The following is a 19,206-nucleotide window of genomic DNA, read 5'->3' on the forward strand; positions in this document are numbered from 1 at the left end:
CTAATGATGTCCTCCAAGTTGAAAATTGTTTCAGCCTCATTGATGTAGACTAGCAGCTCCATGTATCAACAAAGAAAACACCCAAGTGACGTTAAATAGCTCGAGGCCAATTCAAGGGGGCCCTAAACGGAAATTAAGCCAAAATTGTAGGTGCAAAGCTCTTTGGTTTCTCTGATATAGGTTATGGAGGTTAGCATTCTTCGTAACTGATAGGGAATTTTTCCTGGACAGAGATTTATTTCTGATATTGCTTTTGAGGACGCTCCTGGATGCATGAAGCGAAAGCCCACAGAACGGTTGATTCTTTTAACTAGAGAGAAAGAGTTAATGCGGTATAAGATTTATAACTTAAGGCTTTGTAAAGTACGATATTTATTAGGATTGATAAAGTATACGTCTCCAACACTTAACACTGCAATTATCTATTCCGGAAAGACACCTAAGAAGCTGAAATTGGGCTGCCGATAGATAAAACAGCTTTAAGACGTCTAATTTCATGGGCACTACTAGGTGGTGGAATTTCCAACTAAACCCTCTACAGCCTAAGAGAAAGAATTCTTTTACAGTTGGAAAAGTGCCGCCTGCAATAGTACAATGAGCGGAGACATCATAATAATAATAAAATTCTTAAGTGCTAAGATTGGCAATAACAACAAAGGGTCAGGCACGTTATGAGAAAGCATGGAATTTTCAGTTGCAACGGTTTGTGAACTTCTACAATACTGATCGTTTTGTAACTCGAGATACATACCAAGTTTGATAACAAGACGGGTCACAAAATGGCCTTGGTGTAGAAAAAAACAAGCTTTTTAAAACTAAAATTAATCACTTCGTGATGTATCGATGCTTTGGAAGCAGTAGTATTGATATTTTTCTTTCACGAAAGAATAGTGTTTCATGTGCAAGTGGGAATCAACAACTGGCTTTCGTAAGAGGTTTGGGCAATAATCAACGAAAGGATGCAATTAACACCCCATTTAGTGTCTGTTGGAAAAGAAGAAAGAAACGATAAAAGAGGTTCAACATGACGTAAGATGTGATAAGATCAAATACACCAACGTTTTGGCTCAAGAAGCAGGAGAAGCTGCAAATATGTGTGACAGCAAAACCCTCTCCATAGGATAACCAAATTCAAATCATTGCCCAAAACAACACCCGGCGAATGATATAAATGGCTTCCTACTGATCTTGGAAGAGGACCAGTTTAGAAGGTGAAAGAAAAATGATGCTTTAGTTTTAGGTACAGCTGACATCTTCTGATTTACTTGATAAAACAAATTCCCTCAATGCTCACAAGCATCGTGGGCACAAAGAGGTATGCATGTTTTGTGAAGCTCTGGACAACTACAAAGAAGTAGGGCTAAAAAGCATTCACTCGGAATTAATGCAATCTGTGCCAAGTTCATTAGCAAGAGTTTCTAAAACCCTCTTACAAGAGTGGACAAAGAAAATAATTTTCAAACTCTTAAAAAAAATGCGAACACTTAAAAGGTATTTGCATTTTAGAACGCTTAAGAGAACACCTCGAAGCTGTTGCTTGCTCTGAACAAGTAAGACTCTGTATTGGATCCTCCTGCATTCATCACATCAATACCTTGCGGCAGTCAGTGCTTTGCAAATCGTTCACAATTTTGCCTGCTGTTAATTTGTTTTGAAAAGGTTTTCGAATAGTTCAACAAACTGTTTATTTGGCTGTGAAGAAAAGGTATCCTGGATGAACTCATTGCTATTATTAAGGCGACTAATGAGCTGTCCAATTGTCACGGAGATAGATTGAAAAGAAGAATTTGAAGTCTCCAAAGTGGAGTCAGACAGAGCTACATACTGTCACCAATTTGATTCATATTGGTCATCATTGATTTGCTGCGGTTAGCCTTGCCAGGAAAAAAACATACCTGAAACATCTACACTACGCAGACAATTTATGCTTACTATCACTTAGGCTAATGAATCTTCATTAAATGAAAACTAGATGCTCAGTCTCATCACACTTATCCTCCCATTGGTCAAGAACCCGTAGAAAAAGTAGATAATTTTAAGTATTTTGGAATTGCAGGCTACGTTCGGAATGTTGTACAATATTTCGAGGAACAAATCTTTAAGTTCAAAGACAAAGCTACGACTGCAACATTAAATTAGTATAGAAAAATTAAAGCAACGTTTACCAAAAAACTGCAGACCTGGGTGTCTACGAAATATCTCTTGATTCTCTTGGTAATGGGCAATTTTATCCCTAATAGGGTAAAAAAAACATCAAACCTAAGGAAAACGCATGGTTCGATGCAAGCTGTAAAGAGGTTTTTAGGGTCAAGAAGGTAAGAAAACCGGAATAAGTTCAAGCAAGCCAGAAAGGCCTAACACGCTCATATTTGACGGATCAAATTTTTACCTGACCAAAAATTATGGCAAAAAATAATGCAAAAAATAATGCGGTTCCTACGCTCGTTGTAAATAACACTTCATTTGTTAGATCTCTCGAGAAAGCTAACCGCAGCTAAATCAACGCTGCCAGCGAATGTTATAACTCTGCCTGTCATTGAGCGCGTTATTGATTCCAAGGGACCAATCTCGCACTCGTACTGTGGCGAGAGGTGTTCTTCAACGCTGGCAAAACCACTTCTTTCCAAGGTAATGGAAAGCTGATAAATTATCTTACTTACTTAAGGTGGCGCTACAGTCCGGGGCGGACCTGGGCCTCAACCAACAAGCGCCTCCAGCCAACTCGGTCCCTAGCTAGATGTCTCCAGTTTCGCACTCCAAGTTGGTTGAGGTCCTCTCCCACCTGAGTACGCCACCTGAGTCGCGGTCTTCCTCTACTGCGCCGTCCCTCGGGATTGGATTCGAAGACCTTCCGGGCTGGAGCATTGATGTCCATCCGCTCTACATGACCTAGCCATCTAAGCCGTTGGACTTTAATTCTGCTAACTAGGTCAGTATCGCTGTACAGCCCGTACAGTTCGTCGTTATATCTTCCCCTCCATTCTCCATCTATGCGTACGGGACCAAAAATCACCCGAAGAATTTTTCTCTCGAAGCATCCTAAGACGCTCCCATCTGTCTTTGACAGGGTCCAGGTCTCAGCGCCATAAATGAGAACCGGGATGATGAGTGTCTTATAGATGGTGATTTTACATGCTCGAAAAAGGACTTTACTTCTCAATTGCCTTCTAAGCCCAAAGAAGCAGCGATTTGCAAGAGTTATTCTTCGTTTGATTTCAGCGCTGGTGTCGTTGTCTGTTCTTCTTCTCAAAGTCCTTAACTACCTCAAAGTTATAGCTGTCCATGGTGACGTTTTGTCCAAGACGTCGTCGTTCAGTGTCCTTTTTTGATGACAGCATATACTTGGTCTTGCCCTCATTGACGACTAAACCCAGTTTCTTCGCTTCCGTCGCAATGCTCAAAAACGCTCCACTGACATCACGCTTTGATCTTCCAATTATGTCAATACCATCTGCGTATCCGAGTAATTGGATGGACCTTTGGAAGATTGTGCCTCTAGTGTTGACGGTTGAGTTTTGCACAATTCTTTCCAGAACGATGTTGATGTTTTTGACATCAAATGCATCGGTGAGATCTTTTCCAACCTTGATAGAGCAGCGTGCATTCTCCATCGTCATTCTGCACCAACGGATAAGTTTGACAGGGATGCCAAAACTAGACATTGCTCTGTAGAGCTCTTCCCTATAGATGCTGTCATACGCGGCTTTAAAATCAATAAAGAGAGTATCGATTTGAAGCTCCTGGGTTTTTTCCAAGATCTGCCGTAGTGTGAATATTTGGTCGATAGTGGACTTTCCTGGTCTGAAGCCACACTGATAAATTATCAGCTCCAGAAATATCTCGAAGATCGAAAGCTTCTTAATGACCGACAATACGGCTTTCGTAACAATAGGTCCATTGGGGATCTCATGGTTCATCTCACCGAACAGTGGATTGAATCTTTACATTGCTTTAGAGAAAGTAAGATTATCGAGCTTGATATTTCAAAAGCATTTGATAGGGTTTGACATCAGGCTCTTTTATCGAAAATGCGTCCTTTCGGTTCTTATGAATCCCTCCTTCATTGGATTAGTAATTACCTTTAGGATCGTTCAATACAAGTAGAATTGGGTGCATTCAAGTTTTAAAGCCACAACATAAATACTGGTGTGCCACAGGGCTATGTTCTATCTCCAACAATATTACTCATTTTTATTAATGATCTCCTGTCTGGAACTTCAAATCAAATACATTCTTTCGCTGACGATACTACTTTTAGTTTTCTACCCTCTGATCTGATCTGAATTGTTATCTACAAAACTTATAAACGTCCAAAGCTTGAGTATAACTCCCATCTTTGAGCTAGTGCACCTACAACCTTCTTAAGCCTCCTGGACAGCATTGAACGTAGAGCATTTAAATTAATTGGTGATAACACCATCATAGGATCATTAACGTCGCTTGAACATCGTCGTTAAGTTTCTTGTCTCATGCTTTTTTACCATTATTTTAACGGTTTATCCTCAAGAGAAATAGCCATTCCTAACCTTAAATAGTTCAACCGTAATACCCACGCTTCTAGGAATATTCATCTGTGCCCAACTTCAGTCGTACTGTCAAGTACAGAGATTCGTTCTTTTGCCGTACTACGCGAATGTGGAATGCCTTACCACACTTTGTCTTTTCTAGTCATTGCAATATTCAGGAATTCAAAACCAATGTGCACCGGCATCTACTTTCAACCCCTCTCTTCTCTTCCTAGTGCTCACAACACTGTCTTTTTATAATAAGGGTATTAATATCCCCTTGAGTCTGAGCTTATTATAAAAAAAAGACAAAAGTGGAATGGATTGGACACACACTTCGAGAAGGTAATGACTGCTTACCATGGCAGAAAATGGTATTCAATCACTCAAAAGGAAAAAAAGTCCGGAGATCGAGAAGCACGTGGAAAAGAACAGTCGAGGAATAATTGTCGAAATTAAATAAGCTTAAGGGTGTTCAAACACACCGTCGGAAATCACACACTACTTTGCGTAGGAGTAGTTAAGGCCTTATATCAAGCTAAGGATCTTCCACGAACTAAATAGGTCTGAGGACCTAATTAAGGACCAAATAAGTAAGATTGAGTCGAACAACGTAAACCATTAAGATCAATAACAATAAATTCCTATTTTTGGATACGAGTTCATCAAAAAATCCTCCAAATATCGTTGTTTTAATAATGTTTCTATTAGTTAAGTAAAAATAAACGTTTTTAATCTTAAAAATACTTTCATTATTTTCGAAAGCAAACACAAAAATCTTAATTCTATTTTACTCAAATTCAAAATAACACACTTCCGACACATTTTCAAAATTGAAATATTCTCTAATGGCAAAACTTCCGGACTCTATTTGATTTTAATAAATTAAAAATTTTGCTTCGAAATCCATTATTTTCAAAAGACAGCGGGAACAAATAAAGATGAAGAAGAACGATGAAATTTTATTGTGTTTACTTAAATTCTGGTGCTTGGTGCTTCTGGTGCATACATACAGAACCATAGAATCTTCGTCCTTTTTTTTACCAACACCACATCATCATTCCATTATATCCTACAAAATTGACTGTGTACATTCAAAATACTTACATACGAGTAATATAAAGAAAAACCTAAGGATGTAATAATAATTAATTTCCTTTAGGTTTTTTTTTGTTGACCAAAATCTCATTTCTATGGTATTTCAGTTTGTGAATTTTAATTACAATTACAACTTCTATAAAAATGAGGGGGTCTTGAAATGGCATATAGAGTAGATATTTTCTTCTTATGTAAGGTGACCGTATTCTTCAAGTAAATTTCACAAAAATATTGTATTTTCAAGACAGTTTAATACTATTTTTAGTCCTTCAAACTAATAATTTTTAACTATACCAACATTTTTGAATACAAAGTTAGATGGTCACCCTATTTTCAGTAAAATATTCTCTCCCTTGCAACATACTGGATAATTTTCAATGCATTCATGCCAGCAGCCCCTTTGAAATGGAAGTACATGTAACACTAAACCCTTTCCTTCTGGGCTCTGGCTCATTTAAAAAATAGAAGAGAAAAACTAAATTCTGGGCAGTAAAAGTCGAGGTAAACGAAATCATGTTGGTCTATATTTTTACGTACCTAAAACACTCAGTTGAAATGCCATGGAAATCTTTGGCTCCGTATTAACTTGGCACTCGTAGATTCCGCTATCTCGGGGCTGGGGAAATTTTACCTGCAGCGTCCATTCCTTTGAGTCCTGCGTTTGGGTGACCTGATTTGTAATGGACCACCATCGTCATCATCATCATCATCATCATCATCAACATCATTGCCGCCAACAACAGAAGAAGAAATGTAAAAAAATATATAAAAACGTAAAGATAATCATTAATTACTTGAAACTTGAGTATAAAACAGTTACATTTACATTATTATGTTCAAACGGAACAAATAAAATTAAAAGAAAGGATGAAAAAAAAATTAAAACTGGTAAACTTCCGGAAGCAATCAGACTGGAAAATTGTTTATATCTTGCTTTTTTTGGTTCTTCTTTTCGAGGTTTTGCTTGGAAATAATATCGTCCTTTCTCTGATGGCGATGGCAAAACGGGATTGCATGTTTTTATTTTATTGCCATCGCATGCATGCAATTCCACCAGGAACCATTCTCAAGGAATGGAAGACAAAACGTGATTGCAAATAGAATAGAGTATAATTTAGGAGAATTTCACCATGTGACAGTTTTATTAAATGTCGTTGAAATAATATGTAAATGCACACAAAAATTACGGAAGATATTTGCTGGTATCATGAGTTCTTTTTGAAACACATATTTTTCTGAAAATGTCATGTTTTGAAGGCTAGGGTAAACTTAGGAGATGACTTATGATTCCTCATTTGACTATTAATGAAGTTTTAAACAACATTGAACGTTGTTTTCATGGTTTTGAAAAACACTTTTAAGAATTCAATTCTGGTACTAAATTGATTTATTTTAGTTTGGTTTTGAATTTCAACACAAAGTGACACCTCAAAAACCCTTCCAAATTGTTAAAATTTCTTTTTCATAGTTTTGTTTGAAGTACGGAATAAGCTTAGCTCACATTTAATTGAATGGATACTTTAACCCCAGTAAAAAATTGTTGTAGGCAGCAAACGAGGTGGAGAAGTGTTTCCATAAAGGGACCTTTCCTTTCTTCCGGATGACAGCGGAGGAATTTTTAAGAAAGAATCAACAGTCACGTCCACAGTTATATTTAGGTTTAACTACTTTAGTGCTCCTACGACATTGTCGGAACACAGGCTTTTAAAGAGCGGTTATGACGAATCTTGCCCTGGGAGTTAAATCAAGGACCTGGTCAGTGGTCGTTCAGGTTGAATGCCGTGCGCTAGGGTGACTTCATAGTTGCAAAGCACCAACAAGCCTCAGATACGGAATGATTTACTGCTATCTACGAGATTCGATGGTATAGGCCAAAAAGGAGACGAAAACCTGCGACATTTTCTATAATGGTGACGGCTTGTCGTTGAAGCCAGACTTAGGCAACAAGTTTTGAGCTATAGGTGCATCAACTACCTCTTCATGACCATCAAGACTAAATTCGGCAACATTAGTCTAATATGCCCGCACGCCCCCACTGAAGAGGAGGATGACAACACCAACATGGACAAACCATATGACCAGTGTCCTAACTGCGATATTAAAATTGTTCTCGGTGATTTTAATGCCAGGCTAAGATGGCTCATCGATTTTTTTGCGGGGGGGGGCGTCGTAGTAGCCAGTAAGCGTTTTCTACACCTCAACATCTTTAAAGCAACTAGGATTGACTACATTGCGACCGACACGCTAAACACGCTTCCAGCATCATAGTTGTTCGAACTTTCCGAAGAGCTAACATCGACTCAGATCATTATTTCGTTGTTGTTTTGTAGGTTTCTGGTAGGTAGATGCTGGGAGAAGGTAGGGAGAAGGTAGAACGTCGAACGGCTACAATCGCTAGAGATCCCCAAATCCTTCTCCGACCGAGTTACAAGTCACCTCACTCAACGTTCTCTGCCGCCAACACAATGTATCGGGAACCAATGTCAACATTGTCAAGATGCAATTAGAGAATCCGCCTCTGACGAGCTGGGTTACAAGCAACCACCAAAAAGGAACCCCTGGTTTGATGAGGAATGTCGACAGGTAAATGCAGCCAAACAACAGGCGTCCAAAGCTGCATAAAAGGACGAAAGCTGCGCTCGAAGACTTTGAGAGGTTTAAAAGCAGGAATGAAGTTCGAAAGTTTTATGAACAGGTAAAACGGAATTCACAAGTCTATAAACCTGAAGATATGAAAGTATCACTTTTGTAGACTGTATAACGGTGACAACGAAGAAGAAGATCCTGGAGCAGATACCTAGCTTTTCAAAGCAGATAGAGGTAGTTTTGTTAGGAGCATGCACCAACTTTTCTATAAGATATGGTCGGAAGGAAGCATGTTCGATGAATGGAACTTTAGTAATGTTTGCCCGATCTGAAAACTGCACCAATTACAGAGGAATGAGTCTACTCAACATCGTTTATAAATTTTTTTCCGTGGTAATATGTGAACGTTTAAAGCTCATAGACAAAAACTTGAACAGGTCAATATCAGTGTGATTTTACTGCAGATCCTGGAAAAACACCAAGAACATCAATTCGAAACCCTTCATCTCTGGATTGATTTTAATACCGCATATGCAGTACACGTGGCATGATGGTTAGTGCGTTTGACGTGCGTTGGTCATACATTTGATCACTGCCTTTACCATCTTAAGTTTTTTCCACGGGTACTGCCTCTTGCGATTAATTGAAAAATTCTTTAAGAGTAATTCTTGTCATGAATAGTGCTTTTTCAAATTTTCCGTTCGGATTCGGCTTAAAACTGTAGATCCCCTCCATCCCTGACAACAGTACTCGCACAGAGTAATGGCTGAGAGTTGTGAGTCATTAAGTCTTAATTCTTAACGGACTGTTCCGCCACCCATGGAGAACTCACGCTGCTTCATAAAACTTGGAAACAACTTCACTGAACCTTTTGATGTCAGAAAAAGCCTTATTCAAGGTGATGCGCTGTTACATGATTTTTTAGCAATATTTTTAAAAGAATTGAGCAGATATTAATATAATTGGAAGAACTCAAAATAAAGTCAATGAGTCTTTTATTAGTATTGAAATAGAAGTGGCGAAATGGGTTTAGCGAGAAAGGCCTACACCGCCATCGTTTCGATCAAAACTTCGTTAAGGATATTCTCTATCTGGACTCAGAAAACAACATGGAGAATTCTTTTAGCCAGGCTTTATTTCTTAGGGCTAAGAAACCAATTGAGCAGCAAAGCCATTTTTTGAGCAACTAAAATGTCGCTATATAAGACCATTAGGCTTTCATCTGCTATAAGGTGCGGAAGCATGGGTTGTAACAGAAGCCGATGGTTTCGAGAAAAAATGGCTTCGAGTGACCTATACGATTACTTAAGGTTATTGGAGGAGAAGATGAAACAGAAGAATTGACAGCGACGTAAACTTAGCCAGGAGGATAAAAGTCCAACGTTTGAGATGGCTGAGTCACGTATACAGCATGAACACCAATACTGCACTCCGGAAAGTTTTAGAATCAATGTATAGAAAAATCTGAAGACATGTTGTTTAGTAATTCAAAAGCGTTTGTCATCAATATCTTTTATCAAAAACGTGCACCTTTAGTACCTACGAATCTCTATTTCGTTGGAATAGTAGCAACCTTTTGAACCGTTTAATACAAGTCGTACTAGATGGCTTTAAGTTTAAAGTTCACAAGTTAAATACTGGTATTTCTCAAGTATTTGTTTTTTTCTCCGACAAAAAAGTGTGGAATTTGATATCTCCTATCGTCGAAGCTATCTCCTTTTCCAACTCAATGACGCTATGGTAGTGTCCGATCGACTTGTAAGGAATAATAACATCTTCAACGTGCTAAAAAATGATGTATTAAGCATATCTTTGACGATGTTGGAAATTATATATATTTGAAAATGATGACGCTAGAACTGTTAATAAAACTTTTAGATTGCTTGAACTTCACAGCAATATTTTATGATTTTCGCTGTTTGATCGACGTTTTATAAGCAGCGTTGGAGTTTCATTTCTCCTCTCAACTAATTTTTCTATAGTTCTCGAAATACTTTAATACTAAAAAGATAAAGGATTGGGCAAAACCTTACACATTTAAAGGACCCCTAGTTCAGCCGCATCAAAACATTACGAGGTCGGGTTTGAAGAAAATAAAAGTATAGAGATTTTTTTTCAGCCAAACTTCAAGAATGTAGAATACTTCAACTGACTTTGTTTTTTAGTTTTAATTTCCTAATAAATTTGTCCAAATTTTTCTAACGGTTTGTACTTTTAAAGGGTGATTTTTTAGCTTTTATCTTTTTGGCAACACTGGTGTAAACAGCTGACACACGTTTCGTGTTTTGTTTCACTATTAAACCTTTTTAGTTTAAAGATGAATCGTCCTACAAACGAACAACGCTTGCAAGTTATTGAGTTTTGTTATCAAAATACGTGCTCTGTTAAGAAAGATCATCGCGCGCTTCTTCCATTTTATGGTCAGCTTAATCGGCCCACTGAAGATGCTATTCAGGCTATTGTGACTGACTAAATTTAACACCAAATTTACATGGTTGGACATTAAACAACCAACACGTTTACGTAGAGTGCGAACTGAAGAATATATCGCAGCTGTATTGGCCAGTGTTAATGATGACCATCAATTATCGATTCGTCGCCGTTCGCAGCAATTGGGCCTCTGTTACTCAACAACGTGGAAAATTTTGCTGAAGAATTTAGGTGTGATGCCTTTCAAAATACATCTGGTGCAAGAATTGAAGCCGAACGACTTACTGCAACGGACAATTTTTAGTGAATGGGCTCTTGGAAAGTTTGCCGAAGATCCACTTTTTTACCGAAAAATTGTGTTCAGCGACGAAGCTCAATTTTGGCTCAATGGGTTAGTAAATAAGCAGAATTGTCGATTTTGGAGTGAATATCAGCCAAGCCAAAAGCGTTGCAAGAGCTACCAATGCATCCAGAAAAAGTCATAATTTGGTGCTGTTTATGGGCTGGTGGCATCATTGGACCGTACTTCTTCGAAGATGGTGTGAATCGTAACGTAACTGTGAATATTCAGCGGTACCGTGAGATGAAATCGATTTTTTTTTGTCCAAAATGCAAGAGCTTGACTTGCAAGACATGTTTCAACAAGACGGTGCAATATGCCACACAGCATGCGATCAATGGACTTGTTGAGAGGCGAGTTCTGTGAACATTTTATTTCACGTTCGGGCCAGTCAGTTGGCCGCCTAGATCATGTGATTTAACGCTTTTAGACAATTTTGTGTGGGGCTATGTTAAAGCTCATGTCTATACAAACAAATCCGCTTCAATTGATGCATTGGAAGACAACATTGAAGCATTTATTCGTGAGATACCAGAAATACCGAAATGTTGGAAAGACTATGGCAAAATTGGACTTAGTGTCCATCCACTTAAAGATCAACATTTGCATGCAATAATCTTCAAACATTAAATTATATGGACCCTACTATTGATTAAAAAAAAATGTCATGCATTTTTGAAAAACTTTCCTATAGCTTTTAAAAAATCACCCTTTATACCAAGAAATTTTAAAAAATAACCTAGTAAATCAAGCTGTTGTCGATATTCAGCATAGCCTTGTTTATATTTAATAATCAATACCGAACCAAATTAATCAATAAAGAAGCAACTTTACTTCTTCCATCTTACTATATTAGGTATCATTTGTTTTAACATAAATTTTAATTTTATTCTGTCTATCTCTTCATTTAAAAGTTCCTCCATAAAATAGGAGTTTTTTTTTATTTTTAAACTTAAGTCTAGTTATATACTTTTCACACCTCTTAGTTAAAATGTAGCCGTTAACCTCATTAAAAGAGTTTTAGTTCTTAAGAAAACACGAAACATGATGGAGAAATACAATAGTATAGCTTTGGTCGTTGACTCCTTTTTATTCTTTCCTCAAAACTATCACATTACTGAAATTCCCCTCAACTGTATGCACAGTCCTTAACTTTTACCTTCGTAAAAACATAAATTAAAGACAAAGTTCCAATTAAAATTACATTACACACAAATTAAGACACACCTGAAAGCGTTCATCGGATGTATAAGTTGAGGTTCCAACGGTAAGGATATGCAAGTCTCTCTTACGTATCCAAGATATCTGCAACAACAATAAAAATTACAACAACAAAAACAAAAAAAATATGTGCATACGTTTATAAGACAACAACAATATTCTTGTTCTTATAAATAATCGCTCGATAATTCTAATTGTCGGTATACCTAAGGTACCTGCATACATTAAAAAGTTTGTACTTACCGACTTGTCACCTAAATTATCGACACGGCATTTAATTAAAGCCGCTTGTCCTGTTCTAGCTGAAATATTCCGTGGCATACCAAAGTCAAAAATAGGTTGGTGTTCTTCTTCTGTGGTTGTGGCTGTATCCGTATCCGTGTCTATGAGGTTTTCTGAATTATTGTTATCGTTGTTGTATTTGTATTCACCATCATCATCAGAGACTGCGAGATCCTTCTCACCAAATACTGTAAAGGTACAAAACAGCAAACAACAACAATGAAAAAACAGCAAATAAATGCAAATTCTAAGAGGCACATAACACAACGTTAATTAAAAGGAATAAAAGTTCAACAAAACAAAAATGTCCTTTGTTTATTGATTGAGAGTAAATCGGCTTTGAAATTGAAATACCTTCAAAAAATAAAAACGTGGTGGAATGATTGGATTGAAAATACCACCGCTGCCGCCGACGCTAAGGCATAAGGGATCAGAGCGTCTGAGCTCCTGAATTCACATGTCAATTTTGTTTTTGCACACAAAATTTTAACTTTTTCTCTTATTTAAATGGAGCTTTGGATTAAGGTCTATTTATGGTAAATCATTGTTGCCATTTGTAAGAATTTCAGTGGAAATATTTGTTTTATCGCCCGCCAAAGAACTCAGGAGCTCATGTAAAAAGTGAATGAAAACAATAATTTTAAAAAAAATATCAAGAATTGAAGCATTTACCCTCGGCAGGATATAGTTTTTTGTTTTATCAGAATTTATTATGGAACATGTGCGTGCAATGAATTTGTTTGACAGGAAGTAAAAATTTAATAGAACATTTCTGAACAAGTAAGCAAATCCTTGAGGCGAGGTATTGTATAATTGATTTTAACCTCATTTGAACACACGCCATTAAACATCAAACGGTGAAAATTGTTTTTTTTTTGTGAAGACTGCATTCGTTTTTGAAGATAAACACAAGTTAAACTTTCCTCCTATTTCCTTTTCGGTTTCGGGGAAATGCTTGAGAATTGAGAATGAGAATTTTTTAGCTTTACAAAAAAAGGAATAATAGGAATTTACATGAAAACTCTAATTTCTTTATTTTCTTTTGAAAAACCAAGACTTCCAGAATAAAGAACTTATGTGACCCAAACCTTATGTTTTAGATTACCCCAATGAAAGTCAAGGAATTCCATTCGAGATATAATCTAAAACATAGGTAGAACTTGACAGTTCATTCCTTAACAAACATTTTCTTACATCATGCCATTTTTGTATTCCTTAAAAGCTCTTCAATATATCCTAAAATTGTTGCAAACTTAAAAATGTATAATTCAAATTGTGCAAGGAAATGTAGTTTAGGAATTAATATACAAGAGTTTCAGAAAAAATAGGAAGATTAATTTAACTTAAAAGAACCCTAATCCCAGTTTTTTATATCCATGGAATCTTTGGAATTCGACCAGGACTAGCAAAGGTTTTGAAAGTGGCAAATCAGTATTAACGATACTCTAAGTAGTTTTTACAACAAAACCAAATTGTATCCCCATAAAAAAACGCCAAGATATTAAATATTTCATTTCGCCCAAAATGGCTACATCGGCCAAAAACTTTTTTAGAAGAATAAAATGCCACAAATCAATCATTAAGCCCAAATTACTAATTGACATATCGCACAAAAGATGTCATATGTTTCATCATTTGATGTTCTTAAAAAATTGTTGTTTATTTAGGGCACTATAACATTTTCAGTTTTAAATTTTATGGGCCAAATGCAAACATGTAACGAACACAAATTACAGATCACCCAAGAACTCTGTTTTGGCTTTATTTCACTTTGAGAAAGCGAAATAGACCAATTTTACACTTTGCAAAAATGGTATGCATAACAAACAACAAGACATGTTTTTTGGTTTTATGACATTTCTTAATGTGGGTGTTACGACATTGATAGTTGGTATGGATGATGTGATAATTTATTTGGGCCATGTGCCGTTTTTAGTGATATCTTGTACGACGTTTGTCTTTTTGGCCTTATATCATTTTATGATACGATAGGGCTTTTGAAATTGGGGGATATGGCATAAGAAACGGTAGGAACCATAATTTACGTTATGCCTAAAAAAAATTTCACGAAGCCCAACTCCTGTATCATAAAACCCAAATTTAAAATTGAGCATTTTCATTTAGAACACTTTCAAAGCGTTGGATAGCCATTTTCGCTAAAAAAACATTGTAGATTATGATATCAATGATCATAATGAAAAACTACGATATTTGCCATAGTGACTGCTACCGAGAAATCCAAAAGCGCTTATTTGGATGCAGCTTTGTCTTTGGAGTAGTACCCGTGGCATGATGGTTAGTGCGTTGGACTAACACAAAAATTCGTGGATCCCAAATTCTCTTACGCCCAAATGGTGTCAGGGAGTGGAAACACGAGACAGGCTCCACCAACGGTTGCCCCCAAGGCCCCTGTGCATAAGGCATCAGAGGTGCAGCCTGACATTGTAGCCTTGTTGTTGAGCATTCAAGCTCAACTAACAGGACTGCAAAGTCAGATAAAAGAGCAAGGCAAAAGGGTAGATCATCTCTTCTCTTTGTTGCCTGGCCTGTCGCAATTTAGACCATAATGGGCGCGCTGCCGGAGACGTGCCTAAAAGTCCTAGCTGTGAATGTAAATTCACTGATTAGGATTGAACAAAGAGCCAATATGTTCCAATTGTTGAAAGCAGTCCCGATGTGTTTATGGCTAGCGAAACTAAGCTAAACCACAAGCACACATTGACAAATAAATTTTTTTTGTCGATTTCAAAGCAGCCTTTGATACCGTTGAACGACGATCACTATTCTTCAAGTTTTACAATTATGGGATGTCAGACAAATTCGGAAAAGTACTAGAAAGCATCTATGATGAAAATGGGTCAGCGGTATGGAATAGTGCCGAAAAGTCGTAGAATTTCGTATCGAAGATGGGAGTCAAGCAAGGATGCAATATAAGCCCAAATCGTTTTGGTTTGTTCATAGAGGACCTGATTGATTTTATTCCTGGTGGAATTGAAATATCTAAGACACTCATCAAAGCCTTGCTTTTTTCAGATGACGTCATACTGTTTGCTTACTCGCCCGAAACCCTACAGTTGATGATTAATCTGAAAGTCAAAGTCAAGTTGATGATATTTCCTAATGGTTCAGGTAGAACAGCCAGGAATGAGAAATGGCACTATGACAGAGAACCAATCGAGATTGTTAAAGCCCATAAATGTCTAGGATTTACCATAATCAGAAATCTTAATATAGAAACACACCTTAAAGAAAAGTTGATTAAATCTAAAATACCAGCAACATGGAAGAAATGCTTTTCAAACCAATCAATGTCACATAGAGTTAAATATAAGATCTTTGTTGCAGTGGCGGAATTTATTATGATGTATGCAGCACAGGTATGGGGAGGGGAGAAGTTTGAAATAGTAGAGAACTTCAGAGGTTCTTTATTAAAAGATGCTTTCGTTAACCCAAAAACACCCCAAACTTTATGATGTCAATTGAGACGGGACTATCACCGATCTTCTTCAAAACTATTAAATGCCATGTTGATTATATCAAACATTTTTTACTATGGGAGATGAAAGACTCCCAAAAATTCTGGCATTGAAAACAATTGAGAAGAAAAATCTGTGGTTTAAGAAACTAGAAGACCTTGCTGTCTACTGTAGAAGGGACTTCCGAATAGTGGATAAAAATGGTAAATACTGCGATGACGACCCTCGGAATGTTATTTTCAACTAAGATTAAAAAAAAAACTGAGAGGCGACGCTATTAATGAAGCTACATCCTAGCTGCATAGATCTACGAACAACCATCTAAATCACAATTTATGTGAACGTAACTACTTTCGAAACGAGAACAAACAGGAGCTCATATCGGCAATTTTCAAAATGAGAGGAGAACTGATAAGTCTTAATTATATACCACACCAAGGATCTTCCTATCTACTGCAGCCTTTTTTAATCGAATGACCTTGATGGCAAATATCAATCCCGGTGTTTGTTGTGAGGCACGTAGCGCCGTCCTCTTTAACCGCATGTCGTCGACGTCCATATTGTTCAACTTAGTATAAAAAATTAGTTTTCATCGTTATGTAGCTATCGCTGTTGACGGTGACCGTCTCACTAATGACGTTTTCAAAAAAGTAAGACCAATTACTTGGTGTTTTCCCCAGTCCGGTGATTTTGCTTGTGAACAAAGCCATTCATCCAAAAATGCGCCTCTACACTAAAGATGATTTTTCGGCCAAAATTGTGTTCATCTTGCAAACGATTCGAAGCCCAGTCAGCTAACAACAGCGTTGTCTATGGCCATGAACTTTGAGCTCATCGGTCAGTTGGATGTTGTACGAGTGTAGGCCCAAGTGCCGATGCAAAATTCGGCAACTTGAAGTCGAGTTCTTATGCACGACGAGGAATAGACTGCCTCGGGTTTCGCTGTACACTTTCAGGGACCGTGGCGATGTTCCCGGCCGATCTTGCGTTCTTGAAACGTACGAGTGTTGGCTGAGTTTTTCATTTGAACGTGCTGTTTAATCGTGTAACTTGCCATGATGATTTGGCATAAACAACTGAATAATAAACAAAAGATTTGACAGATGTCATCAAAACAAAATGGCCACCACGGGGCTCTAAAATCTACTCGCTCCAATTGAAAAACCCTCAAGATAACCTAGTGTTATAGTTCCAGCTGAAGATGGTACTTATTACGTTAGCATGTAGCTTTAAAAAGAGTTCGAATTTTGTTTTGACTCTTTGTAAACCCGCGGCGAGTTAAAATGTGCTTGACTTATCTCGATCGCACTCAGAAAGAGGACTTGATTCGAAATTTACGACGAAAAACTTGGTTCAAAGAATTGCCAATGAAATTGTACACAAGGATGTCAAATGCAATGTCAAATTACATTCAATTCGAGCTCTCAACTCATATAACGTGAAAACTTTGGTGAGACTTTATTTTAACTCAATCTCTGAATTCTGCACTTAAATAAGACGCATGCAACGTATGTCATTATTGGTTACAAGTTCCATATTAAGGTGTATGAAATTCTATTTAAATCTCATATAACATCCTTTAAAAATATAGTCGGAAGAAAAAATGTCCGATAAATGGAACCTCAGTATTGTTTTCACGATACGGAAAAAAGGAGAATTTCTAAACGGCACCTACTATAGGTGAATCAGTCTCCTTAACATCACTTTCAAAATCTTTTCTGCCGTAATATGTAAATATCTAAACCTCATTGTCAATAACCTGATGGGTTCTTATTAGTGTGGAACTAGACCAGGAAAGTCCATAGTCGGTTGAATATTCACATTACGAGAGATCCAGAAAAGACCCAAAAACATCGAATCGACAGTTGTCGATGAAAAATGATTTCAAGGACAGCATCTACAGACATGGACTATAAAGTGATGTCTAATTTTTTGGTAAACCTGCCAAGCTCGTCAATTTACTTTTCTTTAATTTGATGAATCTTTACAGCGTCGACCTGCTGGCTACTGAAAGGCCATCGTATCCAAGAAGCGGCTCCTTTCTGGACCTTTTGCTGTACGACACTAAACTGACAGTTACAGACAAAGTGGGTAATCACCCGCAAAACTGCTTACAGACAGTCGAGTACGACAGTGATCACTGCGGACTGGCTGCTGTAATGCAGATTCCGAACGAACGCGTGGAGTTGGAGGATTACGTTGCAACGCACTCTTACAATTACAGTAAGATGCGTAGGCCTCGTTTCACCAATGCCTTAGCGAGAGAACTTCGTTCGAGTGACATAGCCCCACCAAACAAAAAAAAACTGACAAAACGAAAAACGAAAAACGAAATTGACCAACATTTACAACAGATGGATGAAACAATAAAACGAACGATGGAACGGACAATTCCAAAGTACAAAGAACGGGACCAAATGGACGCTTACAGAAACGCGACAATTGACGCACTACATAGGGAACAAGAGTGGCTTACTGACAAGACTCAAAAACTTGCACATACGACTTACAGACCCACGCGACTTGGAGGTTAGGACACTGAAATCGTCAATAAAAAATGTCAATCTGTTGATTAAGGAGAACTACAGGTTATCAATTAACAAGTACTGGGACCGCAAGATCCGGTCAGTTAATTCGAGTGACCCTAGTATGTTCCCCAAAATCAACAAGATATTCAGGAAAAAAAACGACAATGACCTTCCGTGTCTTAAACTTCAAAGAACTGAAGAGAACAGAAACGTACTCAGGACAGCGCAAATAGATCTAGAAGAAGTCATCTTTGACGATGACTTTTACATAATTGAAGATCCGAAGGAAAAAGTGGAGGCGGTGGGAGCTGCTTTTCAGCAAGTGTACAAGGTGAATGTTAGCATTCGCCCCAACCACGACCTGGAAAACAGAGCCCTACTTAATCACTTTTACCTTCGAAATGATATATGATATACAATGGCGATCTGAGAACCGCGGTTTCATGCGGTTCAATGACGATTCCTTGGCAAATGCCATAATCGCAGAGCAAACGGGACCAAGTCCCTTGTTAGTGACTAAGGTTGAGCTTCAGCTCATCTTCAACTCAATAAAAACAAAAAGTCAGCAGGTGTCGATGGTATATCCAACGTTGTGCTAAGACATTTACCGACGGAAGCAATTGACATTTACACCACACTCTTCAACAACGCACTGAATAATGCAAATTATCCAATGCATTGGAAGACTGCTGTGTTCATCCTCTCCCGAAAAAGGGAAAGGACAACTCCAACCCGTCAAA

The 19,206-nt window shown here is 37.6% G+C and overlaps 1 protein-coding gene across 1 annotated transcript in view; it reads right to left on the reverse strand.

The window, feature by feature from the left end:
- LOC129952449 (zwei Ig domain protein zig-8-like) overlaps positions 1-19,206 on the reverse strand; it is a 180,068-nt gene that overhangs the window by 15,992 nt on the left and 144,870 nt on the right. Inside the window, exons 2-4 of the mRNA XM_056065032.1 lie at positions 12,424-12,650; positions 12,187-12,264; positions 6,141-6,273 (exon numbers count right to left, since the gene is read on the reverse strand). Of these exons, the coding sequence (XP_055921007.1) occupies positions 6,141-6,273; positions 12,187-12,264; positions 12,424-12,650 (438 nt within the window). The remainder of the gene's footprint in view (positions 1-6,140; positions 6,274-12,186; positions 12,265-12,423; positions 12,651-19,206) is intronic.

The sequence above is a fragment of the Eupeodes corollae genome, chromosome 3 (genome assembly GCF_945859685.1).
Source record: "Eupeodes corollae chromosome 3, idEupCoro1.1, whole genome shotgun sequence".
Taxonomy (NCBI): domain Eukaryota; kingdom Metazoa; phylum Arthropoda; class Insecta; order Diptera; family Syrphidae; genus Eupeodes; species Eupeodes corollae.